At 42.9% G+C, this 18,587-nt stretch overlaps 1 protein-coding gene across 1 annotated transcript; it reads left to right on the top strand.

Annotated features, from left to right (window-relative positions):
* Window positions 1-568: 568 nt before the first annotated feature.
* TBCA (tubulin folding cofactor A) lies at window positions 569-18,254 on the top strand. The gene is made up of 4 exons (XM_053447978.1): window positions 569-726; window positions 13,332-13,437; window positions 17,331-17,417; window positions 18,054-18,254. The coding sequence occupies exons 1-4, from the start codon at window positions 674-676 to the stop codon at window positions 18,132-18,134; spliced, it is 327 nt and encodes a 108-aa protein (XP_053303953.1). The 5' UTR covers window positions 569-673; the 3' UTR covers window positions 18,135-18,254.
* The last annotated feature ends 333 nt before the right edge of the window (window positions 18,255-18,587 follow it).

Here is an 18,587-nt window from a genome sequence, read left to right as displayed (position 1 = left end):
TTGCCGCCTGTACCCGGGAACTCTCCGGGTGAAGCACCGCTTCTCTAGGTTAACACCCGAATCCTCCGGGTCCCGGGTCTTGACACGCTAATTAATGGGGCTTTAACTGCAATTATGTCAATTATAATTGTAGGTGGGAATGCCCCCGACGCATTCCGCAAGGGAAGGCTCCGGGTAGCCGGAGCTCAGAAGTTGCCAGGTATGTTGCCTACCCATGGAAGTTCACAGATATGTTCATACAACTTTGTGGTGAACCATAGAATGGCTCAGGCTTAATAACCCTGTTTAACATTCTGATTAATAAAAGTATATGCATGAAAAGAATTCATTGGACAGATAGGACTTCATTAGGGTCGCCGTAAAGAATCTTTACGGCCTCCAAGTCTGTAGATAAAAGATGCTTACTGGAACAAAAGGAGCTACAACCCCATTAGTGTACACAGCACTGTATTTATAAAAATAATTATAAAATAATTTTCATGGCACTTGCCCTTTAAAACTTCAAGCAAACGAACGCGCTCGCAGGCACGCACAATGACAGAGAACGCCGTCTCCACGGCAACGAAGGACACGCGGGCACGCGCACTTGTTCTCCTGCTCTTCGTAGTGTGCCCAAGCTTTTCCTCAAGCAGCCGAGTCATTGCCGCGTTTTGTGTCCGTACAACCCGGTAACATGGCGGACCCGCGCGTCAGGCAGATCAAGATCAAGACTGGGGTGGTGAAGAGGTGAGTGAGAAAATAATTTTTAGCGCTGCGGTTGAACCGGAGCCGTGGCTTTGCTTCTGTATTGCAATTAGGCAGGGTGTGGAAGGCTTCTGACAGGGCCCCGAGCAGCAGCATCACCGGCCTGTGAACGCAGCATCCATGCGGAAACGGGGAGTTCGTTTAGGCCTCGCCGGTTTCAGCGTGCGGGCTGGAGAAATGACAGGAGCGGTGCAGTTATAAAGGAACCCGTGTGTGGATGCTGGGTTTGTGTAGGCCGCACATAGGTCGCTGACGCAGACAGTGTGACAGCTACTTCACAGACAGAGCATCCATTCCACGCTGTACAGACGCATTTACGAATAAGTGTCAAAGTTATTAAAAACCTTTTTTTTCTTATGTCTAATTGCCAGGGGCGCGCCCCTCTGGAATACCGTGTGACCCCATGTACAATGCGTCTAATGAAGTGTAATAACTGAACGGTCACTAGCGGCCACTGCCATTCACACTGCTGTGAGACAAGGTGTATGGGAATTTAATGTAGCAATGCTGTAACTTACCTGCATTCTGTCACGGAATGCCACGATGGCAAGGGGTCATCGAATAGGCCTGGCCAGTCAGAGGTGTGTGTGATCATGGTTAGTGCCGGATCATGGTTAGTGCCGGATCATGGTTAGTGCTGGATGGGCCCACACTGTGTTTCTTTCAGGGCTCCAGTAATTTATGGGGTTGACATTTCTTTAAATGGGTTAAATAAGCTCTTCATAAGATTGGTTAATAGGACAACGATATAATAAAATACCTAGCTGCCTTTTTTTTTTTTTTTAACAAAACAACTTTATCCGCTGACGATTCTGCAGCCCCCTTCCTTTTCACAGGCATACATCAGTGGGGGTCTTGTTAAACCCCCTGGAAATCTCATGCAAGTCTGCATTTGCATGTAAACATTTGGGTTATAATGTGACCCTCAGCTGTCATATCCACACAAGTGTACATTTTAATGGCCGATATATATTAGATCATTATAAAATGGCACAGCCACTTGGGAACCAGATGTAGAAGTATGGGTGCCATGGCTTTCTGACTGCGACTGCAGGCTTTGCTGATTTGGCACAGTCTCCATAGTGTGAATGGGCCAGTTGAGGAGATCAAAGATCTCCCCTGTAACAGGTCCATTGAGCAACAGAATACTGGGGGGTCTTATCGCCCAATAGGATGATCTGTCCCCTGGTTTGACAGCAGGGGCATTGCCCCCCCTCGGACCTGGCACCCTAGGATACATCGCTGCATGGATGATGTATTAAGTGGCTTTTCATTTGGATGAGAGTGAAATCTACATGTGAACAGTTACAAGGTTGAGTGGAATTGAGTGATATTTTTGAAAGCTAGACATCCCAGTGTATTTCAAATGGGAGTATTTTAGCCCTTTCCATGCACTAATTCTACCACCGGCCTTTGTCAAGCTTGTGCTAGTCATGGGGGGGTGAACTTATAGGGGGGAGAGCGGCATGCCTGGGGTCAGATGTGTATAACTGGGGGATAGGTTGGGAAATAAAAACAAGAAATGCATTTTTGCATAGTTTTTTATTGAATATGAAAAAATAGTTTACATGTGAATTACCGTATTTGCTCGATTATAAGACGACCCTGATTATAAGACGACCCCCCAAAATCTGAATATTAACTTAGGAAAAAAAGAAAAAGCCTGAATATAAGACGACCCTAAAGGAAAAAAGTTTTACCAGTAAATGTTAATTCATGTAAACTATTTTTTTTAATAAAAGCTATGATTGAGAAAAATATTTTTTTTTTGTTTTTATTTCTTTTATATTTTCTATTGTATTTTCCAACCTGTCCCCCAGTTACGCACATCTGCCCCCAGGCTTGCCACACCAATATGGCACTGTGGCCCATGATATGCCTTTTAACCCTCTATATGCCACTGTGCCCCATGGTATGCCTTTTGACCCCCTATGTGCCACTCTGCCTCCAGAAATGCCTTATACCCCTATATCCCATTCTGGCATTTAGGGGGTTAAAATGCATATTATGGGGCAGAGTGGCATATAGGGAGGTATAAGGCATTCCAGGAGGCAGAGTGGCATTAAGGGAGTTAAAAGGCATTATATAGAGCACTCTGCCTCCAGAAATGCCTTATACCCCTATATGCCACTCTGGCATTTAGGGGGTTAAAAGGCATATTATGGGGCAGAGTGGCATATAGGGAGGTATAAGGCATTTCAGGAGGCAGAGTGCACTATTAAATGCCCCCTTAACGCCACTCTGCCTCCTGAAATGCCTTATACCTCCCTATATGCCACTCTGCCCCATAATATGCCTTTTAACCCCCTAAGTGCCAGAGTGGCATATAGGGGTGTAAGGCATTCCAGAAATGCCCTACACACACACACACACACACACACACACACACACACACACACACACACACACACACACACACACACACACACACACACACACACACACACACACACACACACACGCTTACTTACTTACCGGTGCTTCCAATTTCCTGCTGTATTGCCGGGACAGCGGGTTGACGTCTCATTCCGCGGCAGCCGGAAGGAGGTGGAGTTGGCAGCGGGGGTTTGTATGCGTCCGTCGCAAATACCTTCCCCGGCTGTCAGCGATCAGGAACTCTGGAACTCTGATCTCTGGCAGTCGGGGAAGGTATTTGCGACGGACGCATACAAACCCCCGCTGCCAACTTCACCTCCGGAAGCACCGGTAAGTGTGTTTGGGGGGGGGGCGACGACAGGAGGATCCAGGTCCCCTGCAGCGGTGCGGGGGATCTGGATCTTAGTCTCCTAATCAGACCTCTATTTGAGGTCTGATTAGAAGACGACCCCGATTAGAAGACGAGGGGTATTTTTCAGAGCATTTGCTCTGAAAAAAACCTCGTCTTATAATCGAGCAAATACGGTAATATTATTTTTCCTATAGGGTCGTCTTATATTCAGGCCTTTTTCTTTTTTTCCTAAATTAATATTCAAATTTTGGGGGGGTCGTCTTATAATCAGGCAAATACAGTATATTATACCGTATTGGCTCGAATATAGGCCGCACTTTTTTCCCCCACTTTAAGTTTTTAAAGTGGGGGTGCGGCCTATATTCGGGCTCTAGCGCCCGACGCCCGGGACATGCAGTCCCGGGCGCCGGGCAGGCAGCGGGGTTAAGATACAGATCCCCCGCAGCGGTACAGGGGACCTGCATCCTTCTCCCCGATACGCTCAGACAGCCTCCCCTGCCAGCACTTCCCACGGGGGGGGGGGGGTGCCGGCACGGGAGGTTATCTAAGCGTTTTACCTCTGCCCACCCCCGACTTACCGGAGACATTTACGCAATACGCGCATGCAACTTCCGGTACCGGAAGTTGCATACGCGTATTGCGTAGATGTCCCTCGCCGGCCCCGCAAGACACCCGGGAGTCTGCTCCGGTAAGTCGAGGAGGGGGGGGCAGAGGAGGACAGCGGCAGCGTATCGCGGGGAGGGAGGACAGCGGCAGCGTATCGCGGGGAGGGAGGACAGCGGCAGCGTATCGCGGGGAGGGAGGACAGCGGCAGCGGATCGCGGGGAGGGAGGACAGCGGCAGCGGATCGCGGGGAGGGAGGACAGCGGCAGCGGATCGCGGGGAGGGAGGACAGCGGCAGCGGATCGCGGGGAGGGAGGACAGCGGCAGCGGATCGCGGGGAGGGAGGACAGCGGCAGCGGATCGCGGGGAGGGAGGACAGCGGCAGCGGATCGCGGGGAGGGAGGACAGTGGCAGCATATCTCGGGGGGGGGACAGAGTGGCAGCATGTTTTTTTTGGTGCTTTTTTAAAGAAAAAAAACTTTTTCTTTAAAAAAGCACCAAACTTTTAGGGTGCGGCCTATATACGGGGGCGGCCTATATCCGAGCCAATACGGTATATAAGGCAGATTTACGTGGTGACATTAGCTTCCAAGAGCTTATTTATGCGTAGTAGCGTCCTCCCCCTTCCAGAACTTTTAGTGTGTAGTGGGACTGATCGGCAGCCATCTTTGTTACCTACGCTGGAAGCTGTTTGTTACTGTACACGCAAGTTACAGTTCAATGCAAAGGCTTCATTCACGGAACAGAGAACACTGCTGATCAGTCCATGGCAGCTCACATGTTTATATCTTTACTATATAAATGTTAAAAAAGCTAGATGATCTTTGGTGGACCATACATCCCATCACCCTCATCCAGCCAACCTATGTGAAGCTGGTGTGCAAGTATGTACAACCATATCTACTGGATATATTTACTAACGGGATTGGATGTAGTTTTTGTTGCTTTTGCTATTTTCTCTTGTGTTTATGTTATGTGGTAGAATAGAGTGCTTACTCTCGACTCGATTACTTTTTGACTCGTCTCACCCCCGCAAAAAAAATAAATCCCCTAGGTAAAGCTATATATCAGGTCATCACTCAAATCTCACTATATGAAAATTGTCCCAGCCTCCCACATGGCAACAAAAGTGCTCTGACACTTAAAGGGTTAAACATATTGAAACAAAGCCTTGTGTTCCAGGATTCTTTTTAAACCAGTCTTTAATTGCATAAAAACATCTTTAAATATGTCTTTTTCTATCAATTTGAAACTAATGATGGCCTGCAATTTAAGGCGAATAAAGAGCGCTAGGGGCACGGAAAAGCGGCTCTGACACGGCCCCGTTGTTTCCTTCCGGTTAAATGAAAGTGACACCAGTAGATTAGAATGAGACTAAGACAATTCACATTGCAATTGTGTTAGTTTAACTTTAACAATCTTTTAACACTCTTGTTTAAATGCGGCTGACATACCATAATTACAAATCTACAAGCCTTGATTAAAGAATTTTACATCTGAACCTGTAGGGATCAAGTATTGATTTTTTTTTCTTCTGCTCTTCTCAAGGAAACCACTTTCCCCCTTTCCAAAAAATGTGAATCTGTCCCTGTGCCGCATCACATGTATGTTTAAAGAGTACAGAATCACAGTGACCAAAAGCGGACCCGTCGTGGTCCCGAGTCCTGCATGTGACGCTGTGCAGAGTTAAACATGTTTGATGCCGTCTACATGTTAAAATAACCCACTGTTTGTGGGCCATAACTACTAACTAATGTGCGTTCTTAGTTTCTTAAAACGTCTAAACATCGCTACAGGTACTGAGATAATCCATTCAAATGATGTCTGCCTTCAAGAAATAGAAAGCTCATCTCTCATCAAAAATATCCTTGAGTCCCCCAACCGACTCCGACCCATCTGTTGGCTGGAAGGAAGTAGAAAGGGTCACGTGACTAATTAAAGGCAGCTAGGAAATGTCCGGTTACAGTGTTTTTATCAGTAATAAGCAACTTTATACTGCAAAAGATTTGAGTGGGCATTTATTTAATAGCGATGCGCTTTAAAAGCTAGTCTCTCACCACTCAAAGATATCAGATCCCCAATTCGCACAGCCTATACGTTTCTGCACATAAAGTCTGATACGAGTGGAATATCTATGTTCTCAGCTGATTAATGGATCAAAGCAACTATAAAATAGTGAGCAGCGAGTGCTATTAGAATTCATTGTACTGGAGCCGTTTCAACATCGTAACCGTAGTAGACTTAAGCAGCGGCTGTAGATTGTAAAGCGGTCGCTTGGTCGCTCCGGAGTAACTTTATTCAGAATTGGATGTGCGCTCCTCTGCCGAGACTTCTGTTGGATGGTTCTTGTAAGTTGTCTTATGGTGATTATTGCCTCTTATATTGTGTGACTGACACCAGAGAATGATTTTTGTTTTACAGCGAAATTTGTACTTCATTTATTTTTAGTCTCTGGTCATCTAGCAATACCAATCCCCATAATAATTGGTGAGTGCTTGCTTGCAGTGCAGGTGTGTATGAGCATATGCAATACATATGCATGCATGGATAATATATATATATAGATAGAGATATATATATCTATCTATCTATATATATATATATATATATCACATGTTGGGGTAAACGCTTGCCTTGTAGCTCTTCTGTGACTTAAACATTTTACCCCTTTTCATTAACACTTGCTTCATATAGCTATACGTGGGTTTTTGTTTTGGGTTGACTAACTGTCTTTGCCTTTGTCAGCGGGCTTTCACAAGAAGGTGTTCTTTCCTTTCTCATTCAGGCGTCTATCGATGCCGTAGCCTTTAAGCTCTGGGGATGAGGGTCCTCATTACGTTTTATATCCTGTAATATTCACCATACGTCAACCCAATAATATTGTACGGCTCCGTGGAACTTTCTACCAGTGACTCCTAATAAAACGCATCTGTCTCTGCAGAGAATAGTTCTGCTGGTGAATCTTTACAGCTGACAAGGTCGGGCAGATCAGAAACTTGTTTTAAGAAGACAAATATATGTGTATATCTCTGAAAATCAGCGTAATTCCACTGTTTGCCTCTTACTAAAATACTTCATAAATGTATACGTATTTTGTTTTCTGTATTGTATAAAATCTGCAGATCATATTAAGTTCCGTTTTTGGAGCCCAAACACACACAAAGTGGAGGTTTAACTTGCTGAGGTCTGTAATCGAAAGATTTAATGTAGTTTGTTGTGGATATGCGAAACTTGGGAGTAAACTCTATCCGTACATTTACTTTTTGCTGAGAAGTTTGTGTGGAAGGCTGTCGTTCTGAGCTGGCAGCCAGCGTGTGTTCATGAAGGAAAGCTCATGCTTGACGCGTTTGCTGGAATTCTTTTAGAAGATTAACAAATTGGTTGGAGAGCTGCGAGTATTGGGGAACGGCACGTTTTTAATAAAGTGCCTCTGCTTCAGGTGGTGCGTCCGCGCTAATGTGAGGGCGTTTTTAATGTCGCCGTTAACGCGTTTTGGCTGTAAGTGATAACAAGACAGATGCGCAACAGGAACCGAAATTTCTAAACGTGACAGAGAATATCTGATAATGAGTTAATATACATGTGATCTTTAGTTAGCATTTGGAAAACTTTTAGTATATTTTACTTGAATTTTTCTCTTTAATAATAACGTTCTGATTTACAGTATCCCGGCTGCGTTGTGGTTGTAGAGGGAGAGGGGTGGAATCCCAATCCCATACCAGTAAAGGTGTCGGTGATCTCTGCTGCTCTTGAGTCTTTGGCCATCCTCAAAATAATAATAAATAAAAATAACATAACTTTGGGGACTGTACCCTGTAGTTATATGGGTTCAGCTGCCACTGAATTTTACTCTGAAATTAAGTAGGTCCTTACATTTAGTAGTTATAAGCAAATTAAAGCATGATTGAATATTAATATATTACCTTCTAGGGATGCACCGATATATATCGGCCAAAAAGGGCATTATCTGCAAAATGTAGAAATAAAAAAAAAAAAAATTGGCCGAAAATAATCGTCTGCAGGGGCCAGGCTGCTTACCTGCGTTGGTCGCACAGTGTGTGAGCAGCTTCTCTTGTACCGGCCAGGAGAAGCAGGAAGCCAGCGCAGTCACGTGAATGCGCTTCACATGACTCTGCTCCATTCCTGCTTCCCTGGGGGGGGGGGTTGGAAACAAGAGAAGTTGTTCACACAGAGGAAGCAGCAGGGCCCCTGCGGAAGTCTGCGAGTGAGAGCTCTGCAGTTCAGGTAAGGGGGTGGGGGAAGTTTGAGCAAGAACGTGTGATTAAGGGAATGAATATGAGTATATGAATGTGTGTGTGATAGCATGGAAGTGTGTGTGTGTGTGTGTGGGGGTAGCATAGCATAGGGTGGCTGTAATCACACTCCTATCATGCCCAGGTTCCAGCATGTACTGGTTGCCTGGGCATGATAGGAGTGTGATTGCTCTTGGCAATCATATACACACATATATATTATTGTTGTTACTGATTTTTTTTTTTTGTCCAGTTTTGGTTTGTTACTTTTATATGTGTGGTTATTTAATTTTTAAAGGTGCGGGGGTCATTTTCGGTTTTGGCCAAGTGAATCCTAAATTTTCGGTTTTGGTCCAGAATTTTCATTTCAGTGCATCCCTACTTATATTTATTGTGAATGCTAATAACAGTTTACCTTAACGTTCAGCTGAGTAATTTGTTTGTGCTGTGCAAAAATGCAATTTTTTGGGTCAAATTGTTGACTTAACATGTGATATAGTTTGTGTTTTCAGACGTTGACTTACTATGTAACAGGCCAATACATTTTTATGTTTCTAGAAGTAAAATGGACATCGGAGACCATGCTTTGCAGAACTATACAGGATTTCTTATTACCAGAGTCTCGCAAATATGTTCATTTTTTCTTAGAAGTTAATATAGCAGCATGTAGTATGCGGAAAAGTAATATATCAAAGTGACAGCAAGCATACGGGAGAATGATGCCGTTGCTGATACTGTCAATGATTCAGAAGCCATCTGCAGTTATATCATATGGCCAGGGGCTCTACGTACGGTCATGTGACTTTCTTATTGCAGGGTTTTAGGGTTAATTTCATCTACTTTTAATCAGGGCTCTCCGTGAAACATTTATCTAAGAGTGCATTTTATTCAAATGGGCCACAAAGTGATGGCTAAATTCACCTCTTTAACGTTTCTTCATGGTCTCCCACATGTAGGCCACGTCAATAAATCCAAAATAATTCAAACTATAATTCCACTTATCTCTGGTTTACAAACTAAATAATTGTGCCAAGGAATCTGGTCCCTCGATGAGGTCCCTCGCCGTAATGAAAACGGGAGAATCTTCATTAACTTCTACGCTGCGCGTTGCTCTTTTCGTCTTACGCAATCCGTTTCTGGTTTAACCGCTTGCCTATTCAAACCCGAAGAAGCCAGATTATGATTAATTTCTCGCCTGTAATAAAGAAATTCATTTGAGCCGGTGGCAGCGTGTTCTGTTACCGAAATAGAAATTCAGCCAACGGTGGCTTCTCTTCTGTATCATTTATAATTCCGCCTCAGTGCCTCGTGCGCATTTACTAAAGTGTGACCTTGGGCAGGACCTGCAGTCAGAGACTAAAGTAAAATGAAGCATTGCCCCGGCTTCCCTTCTCCTCTTTGGAAGTTAAAAACCCTGTGCATGGCTTTTATACAGCTTTGCACATTTCAGTTGGCTCCTTGCACAGCGGATGCCCTTAATAAAATGACAACAGTAATTTAGCTTTGTCGTTTGAAACTGGCGCCGGCTCCATGCCTCAAAAATACAGTATTAGGGTTTGCTGAATGCGTGTCGGCTCTAATTCTTTTTTCCATTTTCCAGAGAGCGGCTTTTCCATTAACTCTGGGAAAACACACTGGCAGATTCGTTTAAAACAAGCTGAGCTCCACCCTTCGTCTAAGTGACTTAGCCTCGGCAATCAGAAATTAAGATCCAGGGACGTTTTCCCCATTAAATCTGTTTTTCTTTTCTTTGTGTTATTTGCATTCCAGAAAAGGCAAGCGTATCCGCCGTATAACTCATCCCGAGGAGTCTTAAGACACTTATTGTAGCGTATGTTAACTATTACAAGATGCCGTGATGGAAGGATATTAAAATGACTGGTAATTGACATAAAATATGACAGAGTGTTTTAGGCTTTGTGAGCAAAGCAACACACATTATTGAGGCGCAGCCCGATCATGGTACTGATTAATGACGGATTGCCGAGGCACACGCCGCGGGATGTTATGAAAAATGAATTCTTTGTTGTCTTGCCGACAACCCGGGAACGGCAGCCGGAAAAAGACTATTAGCGAGAATCATTATCAATAGCGATATTTTCAAACTCTATTATAGCAATCAGGTTCAAGTTTATTCAATAGATTTAGTTCATTTGGCGGTAATTGATAAATAATCAAAATTTATCAATCTGCTTGCACACATTTCACTACCAATCAAGCAAAAATGGTCCATTTACCACCTGACTTGGTCCAAATTGGGATTAAATGGATGATCAATTAATCTTCGAAGGGCCAGTGTTGTGTTTTGTAAAGGAGCAGCAAAAGTGGCAAATAAATGGAGTAAAGACAGTAGATTAGTGCAATGAGCAGAAATGAGCAGAGCTGCCACGGTTCGCGGCTGATAAGCATGCAGTCGGATTACAAATAGCTGAAAACGGCTTCTACCGCCGGCTGCAAGTTCAGAGAGATTGTGCTTTGCAAAAGTTTATACGCGGTCTATCCAAGGGAAATGTTATGTGCTTTTACACTAAATATGGGAAATAAAGATTTTCAATCAGCAAGATGGACTCATAAGTAGAATTCTTCTAGCTAGTGAACGCTAGCAGCTTTGACCCTGTTCATACGTTGCCACTTAGCCTTGGGTTAGATTTGAGAATGTTGTGAGCGTTACATTTTTTATTATTATTTTTTTTTTTATGCATTTTTCAGGTAGGAACGATTTGTTTAGAAATATGGAATATACCGGCAGTCTAAGTACAGTGTGATAACTGTGATCATTTACCCATCAAGAGCATTATTAGTTGTTTTACTTAAATCACCATATCTCTCTAATTCTGGCATTAAAATGAACTATTTGTTATGAGTTAGACAGCATTTACTCTTTATGCAACATGTATTTTATATGTAACCCCTAAGCCGTTTGTGCTATTATAGGCCACGGTGTATATTGCTTCTGAGGTGCTGTATATAAATCGCCCAAATAATCCATAGGGTTTTCTCTGGATGTTCTCGGTAACCTTTTGAGATGCTGAGGCGTTGCTAGCAGTTCTGGTCATGAATAAAAAAGATTACACGCCTTGGTTTGGAGTCTTTAGTGGAAATTCCTACTATTTATTGGGCCAGCAAGATGTAACGTTTGAGCCAAATAAAAGTCTGTGCTAGATACCAAAAGGATAAAATCGGAAAAAAACATTAATAGATGTTTTTAATACTCTAATAGCTGCTGCTACTACATAGTTGCATAGGCTGAAAAAAGACATGCGTCCATCAAGTTCAGCCTTTCCCCTATCCGTTTATATCTTGCTGTTGATCCGAAAGAAGACAAAAAATCCCAGTTGTCTCTTTCCAATTTTGCAACAAACTAGGGGGGAAAATTGTTCTTGACCCCAGAATGGCAGTCAGATCTCTCCTTGGATCAAGAAGCTATTTCCCCATAATTTACCCCCTTAGTGACAAAGCCCGTACATGTACGGGCTCAAAATGCATTGTTTTCAATGGGTTTAGGGACCGCCCATTGTCCTTAAGTGGTTAAAAATTATATCCAGTATTCATCCAGTCGCAGTTTAAACGTCTGTACAGACTCTGATAAAACTACCTCTGCAGGCAGAGAATTCCACATCTTTATTGTCCTTACTGTAAAAAACCCTTTCCTCTGCCTTAGACTAAATCTCCTTTCTTCCAGTCTAAATGCATGACCACGTGTCCTATGCATAGTCCTGTTTATGAACAGATTTCCACACAATGGTTTGTATTGGCCCCGAATATATTTATATAACGTTATCATATCCCCTCTGAGGCGACGTTTTTCTAAACTAAACAGATTTAAATTAATTAACCTTTCTTAATAACTATAGGTGCCCAAAATTTCACAGCATATACAAGGTGTGGTCTTACCAGTGATCTATAAATGGGCAAAATTATATTTTTATCCCGTGAATTGATGCCCCTTTTCATACACGACAATACCTTACTGGCCTTAGCAACCGCAGACTGACACTGCACATTGTTTCCTAGTTTGTTGTCTATAACAATTCCCAAATCCCTCTCATTATCTGCTACTAATCCTGGTAGTTTGACATTCGAGGAGATGCTTTGAAAGTGATGGGCTGAGAGCTGTTTGTCTCCGTTTGTTGTATGAAAAGGAATAGTGGAACCAGGCTTTGTAAATGACAGGTGCTAAAGATAGTAGTAACCGACCATTTTATAGTAGTGATAATTGAGACTGAAGTGTTATCGTGTTTCTCTTTTGGCATTCACTTCAAGTTTTCTGCAAAATCAGTAGTCTATTCCTGTCCTGTCATCTTACATAAAAGTAAAAAAATTATACATGGAGGGCTGTAGCTGGCACGTCTAGAGCCGCTCCCCACACATATACTCTTTAAATTCACTGTTATTGTTTTCATCGTGGGGTAAAATATTGCCCGTACAGCCTTTAAACGTGACGGGATTTACCTGTTGCTAGAACAGTGTTGATCCCGTCGGTACGTTAGTCGGTATGGCGGTGAATTTCAAACGTTTGGGTTTTCAGAGGTGTCATTTGTGGAGCCTCGGGTGGGAATGTGCTACAGCCATCGTTTGCATTTTAATGCGAGTCATAACTATGTGGCCCCTTTTAAATTAGCATTTTTTTCTCTTTTGCAAATGCCTGGGTGAATTCTCCGGATCCCTCCATATGAATTTCCCTTTTCCGCTCCCTGAGCTAAATCTTGTGCGGGAGATGTTTCTCTGCGCGTAGATCCTCACCGCCATTCAATGGGATTTCAATGGGAACTGTTCCTTCCACCGAAACACTGCTTCACGCTGCAATCAGGAGAGCTATCTGTATATGTATTATTTTGTTGTTGATAGAATGCATGTTAAAGTACTCATAATATGCATTGTTTTATAGTGATTTTTGTTTTGTGGGTCACTATTCAGCTTTTTTGCGGAATAAAATGTAGCATACTGTATATCACCATAGGCCAAAATGCAGTTTATACCACATTTTTTTTTCTCTTTTATAGATTGGCCAAAGAAAAGGTCATGTATCAAAAGGAAGCAATACAACAGGAAGAAAAAATAGAGAAAATGAAGAGTGAAGGCGGAGATGAATATGTCATTAAGAAACAGGCAAGTGAACAGAAAAAACAAAACCTCACAAATCAAGTTTAAACCCTTATGAAAATACCCTTTTCAGCAGCGTTTAAAGCATTAGCAAATATGACATTTGGGAAAGGCAGGGCCTGAAATTGGTATCAGTTGATCCGATCCCACGCATAGAATAACAGCGCAGCCCCAGAGCTGATAATTATTGAAGAGCGGGAGTAATCTGCTGTTTTCAGGTGTTCTGTTCGTGGCCGGGTGCGAGTAACACGGCTGCCGGGTGCGAGTAACACGGCTGCCGGGTGCGAGTAACACGGCTGCCGGGTGCGAGTAACACGGCTGCCGGGTGCGAGTAACACGGCTGCCGGCTCCGAGTAACACGGCTGCCGGCTCCGAGTAACACGGCTGCCGGCTCCGAGTAACACGGCTGCCGGCTCCGAGTAACACGGCTGCCGGCTCCGAGTAACACGGCTGCCGGCTCCGAGTAACACGGCTGCCGGCTCCGAGTAACACGGCTGCCGGCTCCGAGTCAGGAGATGAGAGCTCTCTGCCACTCGGCAAGCTGGTCATTGGGGACGTGTTTGTGGCTGAGAGCAGTAGGAGTGGCTGAATGTGGTATGTAATAAAGATCCCTAGTAATGCTAATTTCTGGATATACGGTTTAATGTTAATAATGCACAAGAGCTGCATTTCTGGAACCCTACCCTGTACACCCAAAAATGCCAGTTAATTTCAGGATTTCATCACCCGTCAACTATATATTTTTTTCTTAAAAAATTAACTACAGAGCTACGTTGTGTCCTTTGTGTGTAATATTGCGAGCGGCACCGCAGCCCTCCTATTGAATAGCCTTTCATTAGAGGCAGCAAAGCACCGGGCATCGCATGCACATTTTCCGCTCTCCGTGTGCCTTGGCTCAGCAGGCCAGAGGCTCCTCGTCTATACTATTGCCACGAACATCGGTTTGAACGGCAAGATAGCTTTTCTCAAAGAATAGTGGTTTGGTGCATGTAAGGACGGCTAGGGAACCTTCGATAATTTGTATGAATTGATATTTATATTTTAGTTAACAGATGTACTTTGTGCTTTACAATTTATAGTAAAGGGGCCATACTGCCATTTAATAAGTACAGTAGTCTTTTAGACAGGTATGAATACATTAGAATAGGAGTTCCTTCATCCACAGAGGTTACAATCTAAAACAATTATATTTAGCTAAAGTATTCACACAGACTATACCTGCCTGTTGTGTCCAAACCGTACCCAACGCATCTTCACACCTCTGGCATTAGTTTTGATTCCATGTTCATGTTTTCAGTTGGCGGCAGGCATTATAGCGCATGAGCAGTAAGATAGACCCCTTTCTTTGGGTTACAGGAGCTGTTAGAACGCTCAGAGGTTCTTTTGTCCGGGGCGGAGGCTGCATAGGTAACGCTTTATCATTACTCTGTCTGTTGTCACTGTGAGATTTCATTTAATTGGGCAGGATAATTAGTTCTGCAAATTCCCTCATCCTCCTGCAATGCCGACGAGGTAACTGGAGGTCCGAGTGATGAGGGTCCAAAGACCAAAACATGGACTGAGTTTTAATACCTGCTGTTTATCTTAATTAAACATTTGAACCCTCTGAGCGCTCCAGAATATCTCATTGGCGTCTATTTATGTCCTGGCTGTATGAGAAGATATGTCTTGTGGTGCTTTCATTATTCAACTTCATTCTGCACATAAATAAATAACTGCATACGGCTTCTTTATTCCGATTATTGTTATATATGCATGTACATCCCACGCAATATATTGCAATTGGAAATTGGATGGATTTATTCATTATCCCAAAGCTATTTTGACTCTGGCTCAATCTCAAGGTTATGAACACGGCGGTAGAGCCGAAGATTAAGTGTGTGGAAGATTGGTCTGTAAACAGGTGTGCATGCTCATTATACACCATAAAATACATAGTTTGGGGCCAAGCCGAGGACGCGCCAACAATGAGAGAACCACGGCGGAAATTCAAAATATCTGCTCCTTCGACCATTTCAGTCTGGTTTCTGGGTTGATCTGGCCAGGGTATAACCCGTGTGCAGCAATGTAGTCGTAGCAGCATTGTTGCTAATAAAAGCATGCGCTTTTCATTCTAGTTTCCCCCATTAATAGATACTGGTAAGTTGAATAGATTTTGTTTTTGTCCCAAAAAATTCAGATAGACCGTAAAAACCACCTCTTATGTAGTCCATAGAAGTACATTTCCTGCTGAATTGTGTTTATCATAGCCTATAACATCTATATTTCTGGAATCCTACCCTATGTGAATAAACAGGCCAGCTCATTTCACGATTTCAAGACCTGTTTACTATACACCGCGTAAAGGTAAGCAAACTTCTCTGCTGGAAATGATGTTCGGAGTGACCCAAAGTTCTCTGAAATATGAAGTTAAATCAGGCATTGGCTAAAATAATATCCAAGCGCATTACAGACCTTCTTTTACCGCATACTCCTTGTTCCATCTTAACAAAAGTGACTTTTTTTTTTGGTTTCGCTGATGCATTAACTTCCAGAGCTGTCCTTGTTAACTGCGTATTATTGTGACCGGCGCTTCGTATGAAAAAGAGAGAATAAGGTTTTGCACAGCACAATATTTAAAAGAGAGAAGGCCGGGGAAAAAATGTTCGTTCAGCGGGGCGCCAGTTTAGCGTTATTACTCAAAGCTGCATGGTGAGAATATCATCTCTTCCAAAATGAAGCGCGGGGATAAGTAATAACTTTTTTTATGCATGATAAGCATCAAAATAAAAACCTGCTGCTTTCCGCTTTTCCATTTTCTATAACGCTCTCTTTCCCTTGAAACCTCCTGCCGAGGCTCGCCGCGTGATCAATATACTCAATAATATTTTTTTCATGCGGTAATTATCTCGATGTGATATTATCTTAGCGCAGTATTTCTTTATTATCCAAACGATGCAGGGGTTATGTATGCAGCCAGCTGATCCCATCTTGCTAGAGTTGCATCCTGAAAAGCAGGGGAGAGCGTTTGTTTTTTTTTTTTTGTTTTTTTTAATGCTCCAAAAAAGAATTTTGCTAAGTGGCGAGGTTGACAAGGAACTGGCATGAAAGCTGTTATTTCCATCACATAGCGTACAAATGATATGCCATTTCTTTATGTTGGAAACAAAATCTCATTGCGGGAAAGAAAGGGAAAATTGGTTAAATGGACAAACATGTACAGAAAATGATGCTCTTAATAACTGAAAACTTCAGTAACAAGAATATCAAAAGCGATATCGGGAAAGATGAGCACATGTAGTCCGGAGCGCTGGAGAGCACATTGGGAGAGCAGTGTTTTGAGTCTGCAGACAGAGAGTAAAACCGGCTGGCGGTAAAGCCCTTCCAATGCAGTGAATGGGCTTATTCCTGTCACTCACAGCTTACGCAGCCAATCGGTGAGAGGGAAAGTGATCCCATTGAAATCAATGGGAAAGCTTTACGCAAAGGTGCACTGGCGTTTAAGCACAACCCTGCGTGCAGCGTTCAGTAGAGACAGCGCTTTAGGTGACTGGGGGGTCGAGTACATCACATGCAGGGAGAGGCATTTAGCTGGGGGTGGGGGAGAGGGGCAAATGCATTTGAGAAGATTCTGCAGAATGCCCCCTATGCGTTCGCGAAATGGACCACATAAACTTGTAAAGGGACCATGCCCCCATCATCATGCATAAAAGTGAATTTTGATGGCTGAAGTGTCTAATAAGAATTCAGCAAGTGCATGTTGGACCTCGCCATCCATATCACTGTTAACCCGAACACCTCTGCATCTTTTAGCATTATTTTAAGAGCAGGTTTCCATCAAGATCAATTGTACACGTCTTTGTTACTAAACTGGCAATATGTATTCTTTAGCAAATGTAACATTGAATATTGCCTTTCAGATTGAGGTATTGCAAGAATCCCGCATGATGGTCCCAGACTGCCACCGCAGATTAGAGGCAGCGCATACAGATCTCACGCAGCTCTTGGTAAGTAATGTGCATACATGTAATTAAAGCCTGTTTATTCTCACAGAAGCTTTTGCACGGGTAACTAGAGGAAAGTCATTCTGCAGAATTGTACAATGGTGGCTAATTAAACACTATACTAATCTGAAATCCTAATTTTCATAATTATATACGAGTATAAACACAGCGGGCTGAAACATGTGATTGATGGTGTCTGGATAGCGGTATCGTATGCATTGCGCTTCGTCTAAACCATTCTTGCTGTAAGCATACACATTTGGAAACAAAGATAACTGCAGTAGGCTGCACGGTATTCAGTTATCCACACACAACTAGCATAAGAATATCCCAAACTACCAATGGCCGTACAATTTGCTTGTATATAAAACTCAAAACAGAGTAGATATAGATATGAATTTCAAAAAGGTATCTGCAATGTTGTAGGGGCAGTTTTAAAGTTGATGTAGGAATTTTAGCATGTCTCCATAAAATTAAAAGCAAAACTACATTTCTAGAACCGCTATTATTGATCCGTGAAATGGGACATTGTGTTTGCGGTATTGTGCTCGTGATTTGCCGAAGCACTCATTGCAGCATTACTTTGATCTGAAGATTTTTTAACTGAACTTACTTGATGTAACGTTTTTCATTTTTTAGGAGAATGAAAAAGACTTGGAAGAGGCTGAGGAATATAAAGACGCGCGTTCCGTACTGGAATCAGTGAAGTTGGAAGACTAAATACAACCAAGCCTTCTTTTTCTTTTCTTTTTTTTTTAATGCCTTTACGATTTACCCGCGTTTCCGTGGAAGCTCTGTATGATTCCAAGAGTTCAGAAAATAAAATAATACATACCTTGAGCTGTGTATTTATATTTCATTAACCAGACATACAGTTGGGGGGGGGGGTTATGTTAGTAAATTTTGCCTAATTTGTGTGTCAGCATCTCTCTCTGTGATGCTTTATAGAACTGCTCTATATATATGCAGACAGACAGGTTTTGGTTTTTTATTCGACACCACTCACCCCACACGTAACACTTTAAAATCATATGCATGCGTTCTGCCGTGATTGGCTTCCTCAGCGTGTACCACCATCTTCCCGTCCGCCCTATTTATAGCCCTGATAAAAATTGGAGCGAAAGTCTGCTGGAGTATTAATGTCCCAAAAACATATCTATAGGGATAAAATAG

Source organism: Spea bombifrons, chromosome 1 (assembly GCF_027358695.1).
Source record: "Spea bombifrons isolate aSpeBom1 chromosome 1, aSpeBom1.2.pri, whole genome shotgun sequence".
Lineage (NCBI taxonomy): Eukaryota > Metazoa > Chordata > Amphibia > Anura > Pelobatidae > Spea > Spea bombifrons.
Note: the sequence above shows the minus strand (reverse complement) of the source record. Positions and strands in the feature narration are given on the sequence as shown.

Excerpts from the sequence above, each read along its gene's own strand:
- TBCA (XM_053447978.1), top strand. The coding sequence starts at position 674 with ATGGCGGACCCGCGCGTCAGGCAGATCAAGATCAAGACTGGGGTGGTG. Across the intron at positions 727-13,331 it reads AAGACTGGGGTGGTGAAGAG|ATTGGCCAAAGAAAAGGTCA; the intron begins GTGAGTGAGAAA and ends TCTCTTTTATAG. Across the intron at positions 17,418-18,053 it reads CAGATCTCACGCAGCTCTTG|GAGAATGAAAAAGACTTGGA; the intron begins GTAAGTAATGTG and ends TTCATTTTTTAG.